Below are 14,421 nucleotides of genomic sequence, written 5' to 3'. Positions count from 1 at the left end.
GCACTTTCTAACTTGAGAGGAGACACATTTTAAATGGGAAAATTACCAGAAATCTCAGTCACTTTTAAACATGAAGCTAGCAGGCGAGAAGCTAATGGTCTAATCCGATTCAATGATCTATGCTAGGCTGAAGCTAAAAGTTGTATCGCCAGACTCACAGAATGGCTGGATGAACGGGAACAAGGTAAATATCAATTGTTTTGCTTGAGGGAAGGTGGAAAATGAGCGTATTTCCAAAAATGGCGGAATATCCCTTTAACGTCAGACACTTTCCGCTTTGAAGCTTTGCTGGGTATCAGTTCATCAAAAGCGTAAGCAAAAGCTATGGTGATACGGTTACAGTTCTTGAGGTAAGATTAATATTTCACGTGTATTTATTATCTTAATTTTCCTTGTTATCGTTGGCGATGATTGCCGTCACGTAGCTGCCTTGATTTCAGGGATGGAAATTAGCCACCCGCCACCCGCCACCCACCAAATGCGTGTAGTTTTGCGCGCTGGCGGGTGAAATGTGTCAACACACCCGCCACTGTGGCGGGTAAGCAACTAGCCTACTTCAACTACAAGTTGTTTATTTCATCAGAATATTAGCAGTCGCCGCAGAGATAACAACACACGCCTTGTATCAATATTCCTCAACATCGATGGACATGACGATCACAACAAACATTCTAGAACGGAGCGCCTAGAATGTTGGCTCTCACTCTTCCAGTTAACGTGGCAGCTAGATAGCCTACAACCATCGACTGTAAACATTTACAACGAGGCTACCGGTTAATACGTTTAGGTAGGAAATATATTGGATATAACAGATATACCAAACTCCGAGTCATGGTACCTAAGTTAAGCACCCAGCCAATTAACCCTTTCATGCACGCATTATGAAAAAAAGTGTCTAGATTTTTTTAGTATTGATTTTAGTACTCTATATGAGCCCAATATTGAAAATCAGTTGGAATTTTTTAAAAATATGCTTTTATATAGAAGTTATGTTATTGTCCACGTATGTGGACAGTGCGCAACAAAGGGGTAAAAAAGGATAAAATGTAATGACAGAAAATGTGGAAACTATGGCCCTCTACTTCCTCCATACTACCCACCCAGCCCTCTACTACCCCCATACTACCCACCCACCTCTCTACTACCTCCATACTACCCGCCCAACCCCTCTACTACCCCCATTATTGCTCACCGACCCTCACCCACCCCTCTACTACCCCCATATTACCCACCTCTACTACCACCACTACCCAACCACCCCTCTACTACATCCATACTACCCACCCCTCTACTACTAATCCACCCACACCTCCAGTACTCTCATACCCACCCCTCTACTACCCACCCAACCCTCTATTACCCCCATATTACCATACCACCTTGGCATTACCACATGTAATTAGGTCATTATTTATAGATATGTTTACCAAATGTTTGTTTCTTTGTAATTTAAAGCAATTAAAATCATATTTGAAAAAAAAAAAAAAAAAAAAGTCCTAGTTACAAAATCTAATTTTTGGCCATTTAACTCCTCTGTTGCGCAACGTCCACATACGTGGACAGTTGCTTTTTAGGGTCTACAAACTCCATTTTACATCCGATTTAATTTCTGAAAACATAGAGTTGTTCAACACACTCTCCTGTACAGCATAATATTTTTTTTTACATGATTTTGCCTTCTTGAGTACTAGCTTTTTACAGATATGCCTGGAGCATTCAGCATATGGCCATTACTGTCACTCATGTTGAATTGATGATGTCATCAAGCAGTCAATATTCCAAATATAAGATGATACATATTGTTAATATATTGCCAAGGACCTACTAAAACTGCCCTGAAGTGGATTGGTGTATATCAACATGATAAATAAGTAGAAAACAGAGTTAAAGTTACTGTCCACGCATGTGGACGTTGCGCATGAAAGGGTTAAACATGACCAAGGAAAAAAGTGAATGGGACAACTCACAATGCCATAGGCTACCACGGTAACCTACCTAAATCATAGAAGTTAACATTGCAAGACACTTATCTTTTCTATGATGCCAGAAATATTTTCCTTACCTTCTTAGTTTTGAACATTCACGTTATTTAATGAAAACATGTATCCTTGAACTATGCATGATTTTCCTAAAACCGAATGAAACCTAATTATGTTCATGTACATCTTAAAGTGGCAGGCACTCAATTAGACCTACACACCACCCCTGTAATATCATTAAAGACAAGTGTAATCAATATGAAGTATTCAAATTACTGAATATTTTGAGTAATCATGCATATGCTATAAATTAACTAAATATATAAAGTGTATGAATTCAAATATGAAATAGAAACAAGACAAGCCATTTTCTGAACAGGGTTGAGCAGAGATTACCACTGCTCTGAATGATCTGTATCCAGCTTAAGGCAATAAGGTTTTGCCTATATTTTTGTAATGTAATAGACACAGTCACACTTTTTAAAAACTATTTCAGCTTGTGTAGGCCTATCAGTGCTTTCTTATTGAACACAATACCGTGATAATACCGAAAACCGTGTTAATTTTGGTCACTATAACCGTGGGGTTAAATGTTCATACCGTTACATCTCTACTTGGCAGTATAATGTATGGAACGGTTGAATATATATTGGCTGGTAAAAATGTTGAGTGGCTGGTAGATTTTAAAATCTACCTGCCACAGTGGCAGGTGGACAAAAAAGTTAATTTCCATCCCTGCTTGATTTGAGAGTAAAGTCAGTAGCCTAATCCTTAATATATAGCAGCAACTTCAGCTAGCTTCACCGAAAATCAAGTTGGTTTGATATTGGATATTCGACAGAGATTCAAAATAAGGGACGGTCTTTCATTGGGTATCCGAATATCCAATATCAAACCAACTTGATCTTCGGTGCTAACATGTATGTATAGCAGGGGTCTCCTAACGTCTCCTCAGTTATCGTTTGCAATCATTGCTCTCGTAGCTGCCTTGATTTGAGAGTAAAGTTAAATGACGTTACCGGACGAACTGATACCCAGCTGCTGACATCACGTGAAAATGGCTAATAAGATGCTGGTAAGGGGCAGTGTGTGCAGAGGTGGAAAAGTCCAACCAACCAACCAGCTGATTCTAATTAGTACAACTCTTCAGCCAGGCAGAGCAGCTAATTGGTGAGATCACCTGTGTTAAGTGCACAGATAGAACCAATATGTGATTGTACTTTTACCAGAGACGGTTTGTAAAGCGAGACGATTCATGTGAGGGTAAATTCTGGTTTCATTGTGACGCAACTGCCACTCCCATTTAGGAGGCAAACGGGAGCATTTCTATGGGAGAAATAAACCTGTTATCAACGGCACCTGCTTCTGCTGATTCTACACCGTTCTAAACTGATTATCTCGTCACTGATCATGCCCTTTTAGGAGGCGGAAGTGGTGCCATTTCATTCCATTGAAAAACCCCTTTATGATTCATCTCAGTAACTATACAAACTTTGCTTTTACTCTCTGAAGCTTGACTTTTCCACCTCTGAGTGTGAGTGTTAGTGCGTGTGAGTGTGCGTGCGTGTGTGTGTGTGAGTGGATGTAAGTGGATGTAAGGAGTGTGGCTTTCTATGATGCAGTGAAATGGGGGAGTTAGGTTAAGGTGAGAATGTTGTGGAGTGCATGGAGAAGTGTGGTATATATGAAGTGCTGCAGTCAGGTGTGTGTGTGTGTGTGTGTGTGTGTGTGTGTATGGGTAGACAGAGAGAGCAGAGCAGAGAGCAGTATAATGCAGGTTCAATTTAACTGGCTGTCAATTAAACTTGATAGGGCCTTGAGCAGCTGGCTCTTGACACAGGTGCAAATCAGCTTAATCAGCATCCTCTGTGATGTCACAGCACTGCAGTGTGATAGACCTCTGAAGTTCGCCTACAAAAAAGCTTGCCATAGGCAAGATCTCCCGGATCTCCTTAAATGGGCAAAGATGGCAGCTTTGGATCCTTTTTGTAGGCGAACTTCATCGAGGTCTATGAAAAGTCAATGGGGAAAAATATTTTGCTAATATCTCAAAAAGTATCAAGTTCTAACTTAACTAATGATTTCTAAAAGGTATGTTAAAATGTTAACTATGTTAACAACAGGGATGGAAATTAGCCACCCGACACCCGCCAAATGCGTGTAGTTTTGCGCGCTGGCGGGTGAAATATGTCAACACACCCGCCACTGTGGCGGGTAAGCAACTAGGCCTACTCTTCTTCAAGTTGTTTATTTCATCAGGATATAAGCAATCGCCAGAGAGATAAGAACACGCCTTGTATCAATATCCTCAACATCGAAAGATAGCATGGACATGACCAGAGCCATCTCGACATGACGATCACAACAAACATTCTGGAACGGAGCACCTTAGAATGTTGGCTCTCATCATTGCGTAAGTGGCCATAAGAGCCTAGCCTACGCTTCCAGTTATGATGGCAGCTAGATAGCCTACAACCATTGACTGTATACATTTACAACGAGGCTACCGGTTAATACGTTTAGGTAGGAAATACATTGCATATATAACAGATATACCAAAACTCCGAGTCATGGTACCTAAGTTAAGCACGCAGCCAATTAAACATGACCAAGGAAAAAGTGAACGGAACAACTCACAATGCCATACAACAGTAACCTACCTAAATCATAGAAGTTAACATTGCAAGACACTTATCTTTTCTATGACGCCAGAAATATTTCCTTACCTTCTTAGTTTTTTTAACATTCATGTTATTTAATGAAAACATGTGTCCTCGAACTATGTGTGACTATTTTTCTAAAACCGAATGAAACCTAATCATGTTCACATACTTTTTAAAGTGACAGGCACTCAATTAGACCTACACACCACCCCTAAAATATCATTAAAGACAAGTGTAATCAATATGAAGTATTCAAAGGACTGAATATTTTGAGTAATTATGCAGATCCTAAAATGCTATAAATTGTTAGCAAAATATATAAAGTGTATGAATTCAAATATGAAGTAGAAACAAGACAAGCCATTTTCTGTGTGTGTGGAGGGTTGAGCAGAGACTAGGATTGCCACTGCTCTGAATGTAGCCTATCCCGCTTAAGGCAATAAGGTTTTGCCTATATTTTTGTAATGTAATAGACACGGTCACACTCTAAAAAAACTATTTCAGCTTGTGTAGGTCTATCAGTGCTTTCTTAACATATTGAACACAATACCACGATAATAGCCTACCAAAAAACGTGATAATTTTGGTCACTATAACAGTGGGGTTAAATTTCCATACCGTTCCATCCCTACTTGGCAGTATAATGTATGGAACGGTTGAATATTGGCTGGTAAAAATGTTGAGTTAGTTTAGATTTTCTCAATTTGAAATTGAGACTATCATATAACGCACACTCTTCAGTTTACTGTTTGACAGTGAAACATTTCTGGGGTAAGTTTTTTCAGAATTGAAACTTGTATTCAAAAGCCATAATAATGTAATGATAGAAATCTAGTCCTGATTGTGATCATCACACAAGCTGGTATGGTCCGTTTCCCCTATACCTAGATGTCCTTTAGCTGGCCCAGCGTGCACTGTCTGTAGGCAGTTAACCTGAACAGACTAAAAAGGCACATGGACCATCTTAGATTTTATATTAGGTCACCACATAAAACAATATTTCCTTAATCAAATATTAAAACATGTTTCTTTTTCGCCCTCAGTACGAACCAAATCGCCATAATTTGCCTGAGGAAACTAACGTTAGCAAGCTGGAGATAGCTAGCTAAAGATAGCACACAAGCTAACGGTAGCCAAATCAAACGACAGATAAGAATGCACATGTAGCGAGTAATCAATCAATATTTAGGTAACAGCAAACTTTTCAACCATGTCTATGTTTTAAACATTTGTCATGTATTGTACAGTGAGAAACTAAACATTACCATTAGCACGTGCTAAAAAAAGTTAGCTACAAGGAACTTACCTGCTGTTGATGGCTGGTCCTAGGTTTCGGCACGAACTTCATGTAGGGAGATACACTTCCAAGACGTCTTAGCACAGCATCTGGTGACTCCATGACTGAGTGATGCACTGAAGTTCCCCAAGCAAATTACCTAAATATTAGCCTTCTGGCAACAGACTCCCTGGGGTCGGCACTGCTGTGCAGTGTCCAGTCCACAACGCACCAGGCGGTGTTGCCCACCCTCTCCACACCTGTGAGAACCGACGGGGGGTCGTCTACTCTAAATCACCCACTGTAACAATTCACGCTTGTCTTTCTGTCCTCACTGGTTCAAACATGTAGCCACAGAGTCCCTGGCAACCTCTAAAGACTTTTCCTCCTCGTCTTCTGCCACAATTAACGTTACGTATGTCAGTCCCAGATGCGTCTTGCAATGAACTATCTGTGTGGAATGTTCACCAACCAACCCGGTGATGTCATAGCTGGCTTAAAAGCAAGATGGCGGCGAGCCAAAATAAAAGCCTTGTTACCACTGTACTGACATGTCGTTTTAAATGATGGGCAATGACTTTACGTTAATTTTTTTCTGTCCAAATCAATTCCATTAACTTTACTTTGATTCAAACCCATACAAATGAAACTGTTTCTTGTCCACTTTAATTGTTAAAAATCATTAGCCAAGTAAGCTTATCACCTTGGTTAGCATTATTAGCATTGTTAGCATGGTTAGCATTGTTAGCAAAACTACTAGCAAACATGAGCTACGTTTGCTAAGCAATCTGATTAGCATATTAGCATTATCAACATAACTGCTAGCAAGCATTCGCAAAACACACAATTAGCTGCAAGGACGGGCTTTGATGAGCGCTGTATCCTGAAGTGACAGCTTCGTAAATTCCACGCAATATGGCAAAGCAGCGTTCGCTGCATAGAAAAACTCAGTATTAGCGCTGTATCCAGACTGGTGGCCTTTAGCTTCATCAAACTTTGCAAACTCAGTGTGATGTTGTTACAAATACATGCGAGTACATTTGACCGGCATAAAATCGGCATGTCTCAGACTGACCGGCCGGTTGCCGGTCATGGCCGATCACGTGAAAATCGTCCGATTCCGGTCACCAGCCAATCGATTGGTGCATCTCTACCACTACCAGTAAATTTGGTTTTAAATGTTTGTTTATTCATTGTATTCTTTTGGTTTTGTCAAACATACTGGTTTCGTTAAGCCATGTGACATTGCTCATTGACCAAGACTTCTCAGTGACCTATGACCTTTTTTGGCAGAATCGTCCCTGTGTAGAGAGTGTGTCACGCAGCGTTGCCAAGTTCTGCGGTTGAAGAATCAGCTCACAGACGACTACAAGGAGATGTCCAACCTCATCAAAGCACCACCACCAAGGTAACATAAGTGTGGTATCATTGAAGATGAGATGATGAATGAGTTGAATGTAGTGGCACTGAATATTTATTATGACCGCCGCTAGCTAGCATAGCCGTGACCATCACATAGCTAGTGTAGCAGTCATAGGTTTAGTCAGTTTTCTTCTTCTGGACTTTTTTTTAACTTCAATTAATTTGTGTCAGCGGTTCCCGGGACACTGAAAGACCAGGCAGCATGAAACCTGGATGACTTGGATCCATTGTTTTTCATTTTTGGTCCATTGCCCAGTTGCCACACCAGGCCCCCCGAAAAGAGGAAAACCCGGACACAGCTTTTTGTGAATGTTTGAGAACCTTAGGCCTAGAATGACCCAATGAGGGTGTGTTAAGGGAGGTACACACATAAAGATAATCGGGCTGATTTTGCCCCGATTTCCCCCTTCCGACCAAAGACAGAAAACCTATTTTCATAAGCTCTTAACCCTTTGGGCGCCGGGTTTTATTTCGAAAAATACTAGATTTTGATATCTAAATTTCAGAATGCTCTGGCTGGAAAGTAGTTAGAGATGGAGAAAAAGTGTAAATGAGACAAATATTCAGAATGACCTAAAGTTTATGTTGAGAATAAATTTGCTCATCTAATTTGCATATTATGACGTCATATGGTGGCGGCCATATTGGATTTTGTAATTTTCAGGAAATACCTGATATTTTGAAAGAGTTGAACTTATTTCATCAAATTCAACCTCTCCATCTATTTGTTATGCTGTCCACATATGAAATGAACAGGAAAAAGTAAATTGTAAGCCAACAGTGGTAAACTAGAACTATTACTATACCACAACACTCAAACACAAAAACGGAAAAATAAGTCTTTTTTCTCTCTCTCTCTCCACCACCACCCCATCTATTGGAGGACATTTTTATTTTATTTTTTCTTCTCTTCACTATTATTATCATTATAATCATTATAATCATTATAATATGATAATAATAATAACAGTAACTGCTTTTTAGCTGCAGAGGCCTAATCAGTGGCCATCTATCCACATAAACATTTGTAGTATAGAGAGTGTGCAACATGTAATTGCAAAGCAAAGCACAGAGACAACAAGAGCAATATTGAGGTGCCCTCAGAACTATTGCCAAACTGCAAAACTCATGTAAACAGTAAAACAGGTCAATGATTGGGCGCACCTTGAACAGCCTATCATAACCTGGCTGGCCCCTCTCGACAGAGTCATCATTATAGGCAAAGTGGAAAAAAAACAGAATGATTTCAAATTTGTTCCTACACATCACTTACACTTACACATACACATCAAGCCTCTCCCACGCCCACCTCTCCTATTCATGGGTTTCATCAGGTCCCTTTCCACAGGTGTAGTAATCAAGCACCATGCAGTCTGCATTGATAATCAATGCTTGATTTTATACACCTGTGGAAAGGGACCTGATGAAACCCATGAATTGACACCGCGACCGCGAGTGGCTCTGCCTCTGCCTCCGCTTACATTTAGCAACGGGTTGAAAGACTCTGGGAGCAGAGATGAACTCGTGTGTGTGTTGTGCTTTGGTAAACACTGCCGGGCACTGTGACCGGCGTGGTAAAACGAGTGAACACTAACGCTGGTCTCTGCGCTATTCTCACCACTCCTGCCACGTCTAACACATCCATGAATACTCTCATCTATGTTGGGCAAAAAGTCGTGTGTGTGTTTGTGCGTCTATGTCTGTCTTTGTGCTTGTGCATTTGCCTCGCGTTGCCTAGCATCTCCACGTTGCGCAACGTGGCTTTCAGGCTTGCTAAACGACCGACCGTCATCTCCCAAAGTCAGATATTCTCCTTCAGAATCAGAATCGGCGAAACACTTCACCCACGTCTCCCCCTGTCATCACCACTAGAGCTGGGAGCGGAGATGAACTTGTGTGTGTTGTGCTTCGTAAACACTGCCGAGCATGGAGGCACTGTGGCCGGCGTGGTAAAACGAGTGAACACTAACGCGGGTCCCTGCGCTATTCTCACCACTCCTGCCACGTCTAACACATCCATGAATACTCTCATCTATGTTGGGCAAAGGGTCGTGTGCGTGTGTGTGTGTGTCTGTGTTTGTGCTTGTGCATTTTCCTTGCTTGGCCAAGCATCTCCACGCTGCGTCTTTAGATACTAGGCAAAGACGCAACGGGGCTATCAGGCTCGCTAAACGACCGACCGTCATCTCCCAAAGTCAAATATTCTCCTTCAGAATCAGCGAAACACTTTGCCCACATCTCCCATGTGATCAGCACTAGAGCTGGGAGCAGAGATGAACTCGTGTGTGCTGTGCTTAGTAAACACTGCCGCGCATGGAGGCACTGTGGCCGGAATGGAAGCTTAGAACGAGTGAACACTAACACTGGTCCCTGCGCTATTCTCACCACTCCTGCACGTCTAACACATCCATGAATACTCTCATCTATGTTGGGCAAAGGGTCGTGTGTGTATGTGTGTGTCTGCGTTTGTGTTTGAGCATTTTCCTCGCTTTGCCCAGCATCTCCACAGGTTGTCTTTGCCTAGTAAATTACAAGTGGCTACATCAGGCTTGCTAAACGACCGACCGTCATCTCCCAAAGTCAGATTTTCTCCTTCAGAATCAGAATCAGCGAAAAGGAGACCTATCACGTCAGTACATGTAAACTTTTTGCTTGTCATCTCGTTTAAAATCGTGCTAAATCCAGTAATACCGCTTCAGCTAACTAGCTCCGTGGCTAACTATCTCCGGTTTCTCATCCACAAGTTTGAGTGGGATTTTCTCGAACATTTTGCATTGAAACATGACGTCATTGTGCTCTCGGGTCGAAGTATGGGATGTCTGCCAACTAGTGGTGGGGAGTATATATGAGATTTAGCACTCTACTTGGAGAAAACCGCTGTTTTATTCAGTAATGTGTGATGTCGCAATGTGGCGACTTTGGCGCCGAAAGGGTTAAGATTATCTTGTAGTGTGTGGTGTGTTAAAGGGGACATATTATACCTCTTTTTAAACTAGTTTAGAATTGGTCTCTCCCAAATTGAGCCTTTCTGGGCTGGCCACGCCTCCGGCTGCATGTATTGATTACGCTGCTCGTTTCACAGGTGAAAATGACTACAAACAGAGCCGGCATCCAACCACATATGTTAGACCCTGGTGCTAGGGTTGGTCTATGCAAATTCCCTTAGTATTACATCAGAATAAGGGAGCAATCCAAATGGCTCACAGCAGCATACTATTCTTGACACCAAAGTATTTCTACTGATCTACAGAAAACGGATGGATGGGTTTTTTTCACGCTTGGAGTGTTTATAAGAACAGTAGAGGCCTAAATATGAACACAAAGGCCCGCAAAAAGTGAGTTTTGCATAATATGTCCCCTTTAAGAGTCAGAATTCTCCCGACAATTGCCTCGGAAAACGCTCGGCACGACAATTGTAAATATTAAACATGTTCAATATTTGCGACTGGATATCCTGTAGTGTGTGGGGTGTTCCGAGGGCAGCTGAGCACGCACAATGTGTAGCAGCTGGTATGCATGTGTTTACACTCGCTCTTCTTCACTTCTTCTTGTAGTTAGTTCAATGATTATTTTTGGTGTGACTGCCCCCACGGGGTCCATGTAACGCTTATCAGTTCAATTTTTAAACACAAACAGACATTTGGAAAAGCAGAATTTTTCATTTGTTCCCACCTTGACAAATTAGAAATTGGTTTTCCAATTTTCTGAGGATCAGACATTTTTGAAATTATGAAACAGTGTCTGGGCTTTAATTATTCTATAGCTTACTGCAATGATACTCTCTCCCTCGTTCCACCTAGTTAGCAACGATTGGTTGGCTATAATCCTGGGTGTGTGTCTGGATGTTTACTAGGCGGGTATTCCAAAAGGCTTGGGGCAGACACGCCAATGCTGGATAACTACGAGAATAGGTGAAATATATGCTTGTATATGTAATTATACGAAATGTGGGTTATAGCCTAGCCTACTTACGGGCAAGTATGAGAATGTGGGTTATTGCGGGCAAGTGTTACTAATGGACAATTTATCCCCTACACTGGACTATTTGAACTTTCTGATACTACTAATGACTTTACTCTACTGTAACTGACCCTAGGCAGATGGGTTGGGCCCTTGAGTCGTGGATCTGTCTGAGGTTTCTTCCTATATGTATATCCAATTCTAGGGAGTTTTTCCTTGCCCTTGTTACTCATGGGCTCTCTTTGAATGTTTAACACTCTGTAAAGTGCCATGCAAAGTGTAATGGCATTACACTGTAACATTACACTAAAGTGTAATGTTTTGGTGCTCTATAAGTGAAATAAATTAAATAAATTAAATTAAATTAAGTGCAAAACGTCTTACAGAAGAATTTGGGGAAGGGACAAATCAACTTGTCGCGTCTGCGGCAGCCTCAAGTGGTCCTGTATATGCAGTGGATAGGTGCTTTCTGCTTTCATACTGGACAGCACTCCAACAATTTGCCCCGTCTTTTTTGCAGTTCGGTCCGAGGTTTTTGGAGGTGGCACATTAGCAGACGAGGTTGAGAATGGGCCAATATGTCCACCACCTCAGGAGATTTAAAATCTGACTGATCAAAAGCAGCAATAGCAGAGACAACACACTATGACAATCTTTAAATCCATAAAGCTTGCAGTTATTTAACGTTGACTGTTGCACGGAATGCCTGCCTGCTTGTCCTGCCTTCTGGTCCCCCATGTAGGAACAGGCACAACAGGCCGGCATATTTTCGTTTTTAGACACACGATACGGCAAAAAAACGTCTCCTCCCACGAACTCTGCGTCTTTCAATGTGAAAAGGGCTTATAGTTTAGGCTACAGAGCTTATTCTCGTAGTTATCCAGCGTCGGCATTGCCCCCAGTCTTCTGGAATGCCCGTCTAGTAAACATCCAGACACACCCATGATAATTACCAACTAAGCAATCGTGGTGGAACAAGATGGAACGAGGGAGAGAGTATCATTGTAGTAGACTTGAATAATTGGAGCGCAAATGCAATTTTTGGAATTTTCTACATTTCTGATCCTCAGGATTAAAAAAGCAAATTGGAAAAACAGTTTAAAGATCCAATTTTTTAATTTGGCGGGAAAAAATGAAAAATTGGATGCTGGAATCCATTTTTCTATTTTTCCAAATGTCCGTTTGTGTTTCGAAAATTGAACTGATAAGCATTCAGTCAGAGTACTATGTCAGATCACGCTTGATCACGCGAGATTTCTGGCTTGAGGGACAAGATTCTAGTGCGTCGGAAGACAAATCTTTGTCTGTGGTGTGCTGTATTTGGAATATCGGAGCACACCACGCACAACACGATCAAAGCTGATTTTTTATCTTCATGTGTGGGGTCTCTCACAGATGAGAAATCGGTTGAGATTTATGGTGTTTCTCAAAGTCAAGAGCGCATCCTTGATAGAATGCTTTCTTTCAAGTCGGGTGCTAGAGAGACGAGGCTACACACCTTCCCAGTACCGTCCCCAGCCGTCAAGATCACATGCATCGTATTTAGCCTACATTAACACGCACTGCTTCTTTGAATCTACTTTCCATCTCCATCTCCCTCTCCCTCTTACTTTTAAATCACACCGTCAGAAAATGTCTAATTGTCCATACGCAAAGGATTGTGGGTTATTTCTTCACGCCGAGGATCCATCGATGCATCCTCCAAAATTCTCAGAAATTCTCAGAACGAAGGACTCAGTACTTGCTAGAATTTGAAAGCATCCTTGACTTTGGAACAGTGCTTGACGAGATTTGATGATGTAACGTCCTTGAAAAAGTGGCTTGGAAGGACCAATCCTTGACTTTGAGAAACACCCTTTGTGTGTACCTTCTTTAGTCTCCGGGGGCCATGTCAACATCCCATATCCATTCATTTGAGATGTAGCACCACCTCGTTAAAAATGAAAAGGCAAAAACGATGTGTTGTAATCACAGGTATCTTTGGTTCAAAACTGCATGCAATTTGAAGTGTAGGATCCTGGTGTGTGGAATTCCTTTCATGTGGGGCTGTGTCAGCTACACACGTGCACACAAAAATAAGCACACACTATGCATACACTCATTTACATACACAAAAGTTGCAAGAGTAGCAGCTGGAATAGAACGAGGCAAATTGACGAGCGTAATTTATTTTTGCAGAGAGAATGTACAGGACATCTAGTTGCTCATACGTTTATAGCATAATAGTGAATATATTCCTCTACAGATGGTACGGGTTGAGAATGCTCCTTTCTTTCCCGCACATCGGGACTCCCGAAGCATCGGGAAAACTGCAACCGCAAGGGGGCAACATAGACCGCCCTAATAATATGAAGGTTCGGCTCATGGAAAAACCCGAGGACACCGCGCTGGTGACAAGCGGAGAAAAGAGACATGACGCTCGGCATGTTAGATTGCAGTTGCAGAGTTTTCGAATGTTTACAGCCTACCTCACAGCTCTCTCACTCGACGTAGCCTATAACTCAGTCAGTCCAGCAGAGATGCCAGAGCAACGTTTTGGTCAATGGAGGGGGAGAGAAATGCTCCGCATATCCGTCTCATTTAATCATTAAAATGAAAGTGATGACTGGCGAAATTAATCAAACGACGTTTCAATAAACCATTGTTGAAATGAATGAAAATGGTTTTAGAAAATCGCCTATAGGCCTATCAGAAGGAAATAGCCTTCAATTCAACCTGAAATACTCGAAAGGCAACCTTAGATTAATTCATGAATTCATTACGGTTAGCCTACAAGACCGCATTTCCGTGTATAGGCTATTTTAAAACGGAGGCATGTTCATTTTAACCGGCGACGCTGGGTAGCCTACATGTACCCAGCACTTGTTATCACAGATTTTGTCCCCACCACTTTTGACGACTGAAAATAAAATGTATTTAACAGAAATCTCTTTAATACATGCCTATGCTTGTCACTTTACTTATAACCGTAGGCTACATGCATGGAGAAGATCGCGCATTTTGTAACATTGTAACAATGGATGGTCAGATATGTGATAGGGCAGTGAGGGTGATTCATTGTAACCATCGACTAGGAGGCCTAGCTCCGCAATATAAGTTTCTAGCAACGTATGTATCGTAT

At 41.6% G+C, this 14,421-nt stretch overlaps 1 protein-coding gene across 3 annotated transcripts in view; it reads left to right on the top strand.

The window, feature by feature from the left end:
• The window catches only part of usp48 (ubiquitin specific peptidase 48), a 145,478-nt gene that overhangs the window by 80,350 nt on the left and 50,707 nt on the right, over nt 1-14,421 (top strand). For all 3 annotated transcript variants that reach the window (XM_062544853.1, XM_062544852.1, XM_062544854.1), the window contains one exon: nt 7,212-7,326. In XM_062544853.1, the coding sequence (XP_062400837.1) occupies nt 7,212-7,326 (115 nt within the window). The remainder of the gene's footprint in view (nt 1-7,211; nt 7,327-14,421) is intronic.

This window comes from Sardina pilchardus, chromosome 9 (assembly GCF_963854185.1).
Source record: "Sardina pilchardus chromosome 9, fSarPil1.1, whole genome shotgun sequence".
NCBI classification, from domain to species: Eukaryota; Metazoa; Chordata; class Actinopteri; order Clupeiformes; family Clupeidae; genus Sardina; species Sardina pilchardus.
This window is presented reverse-complemented; position numbering and strand designations above follow the sequence as displayed.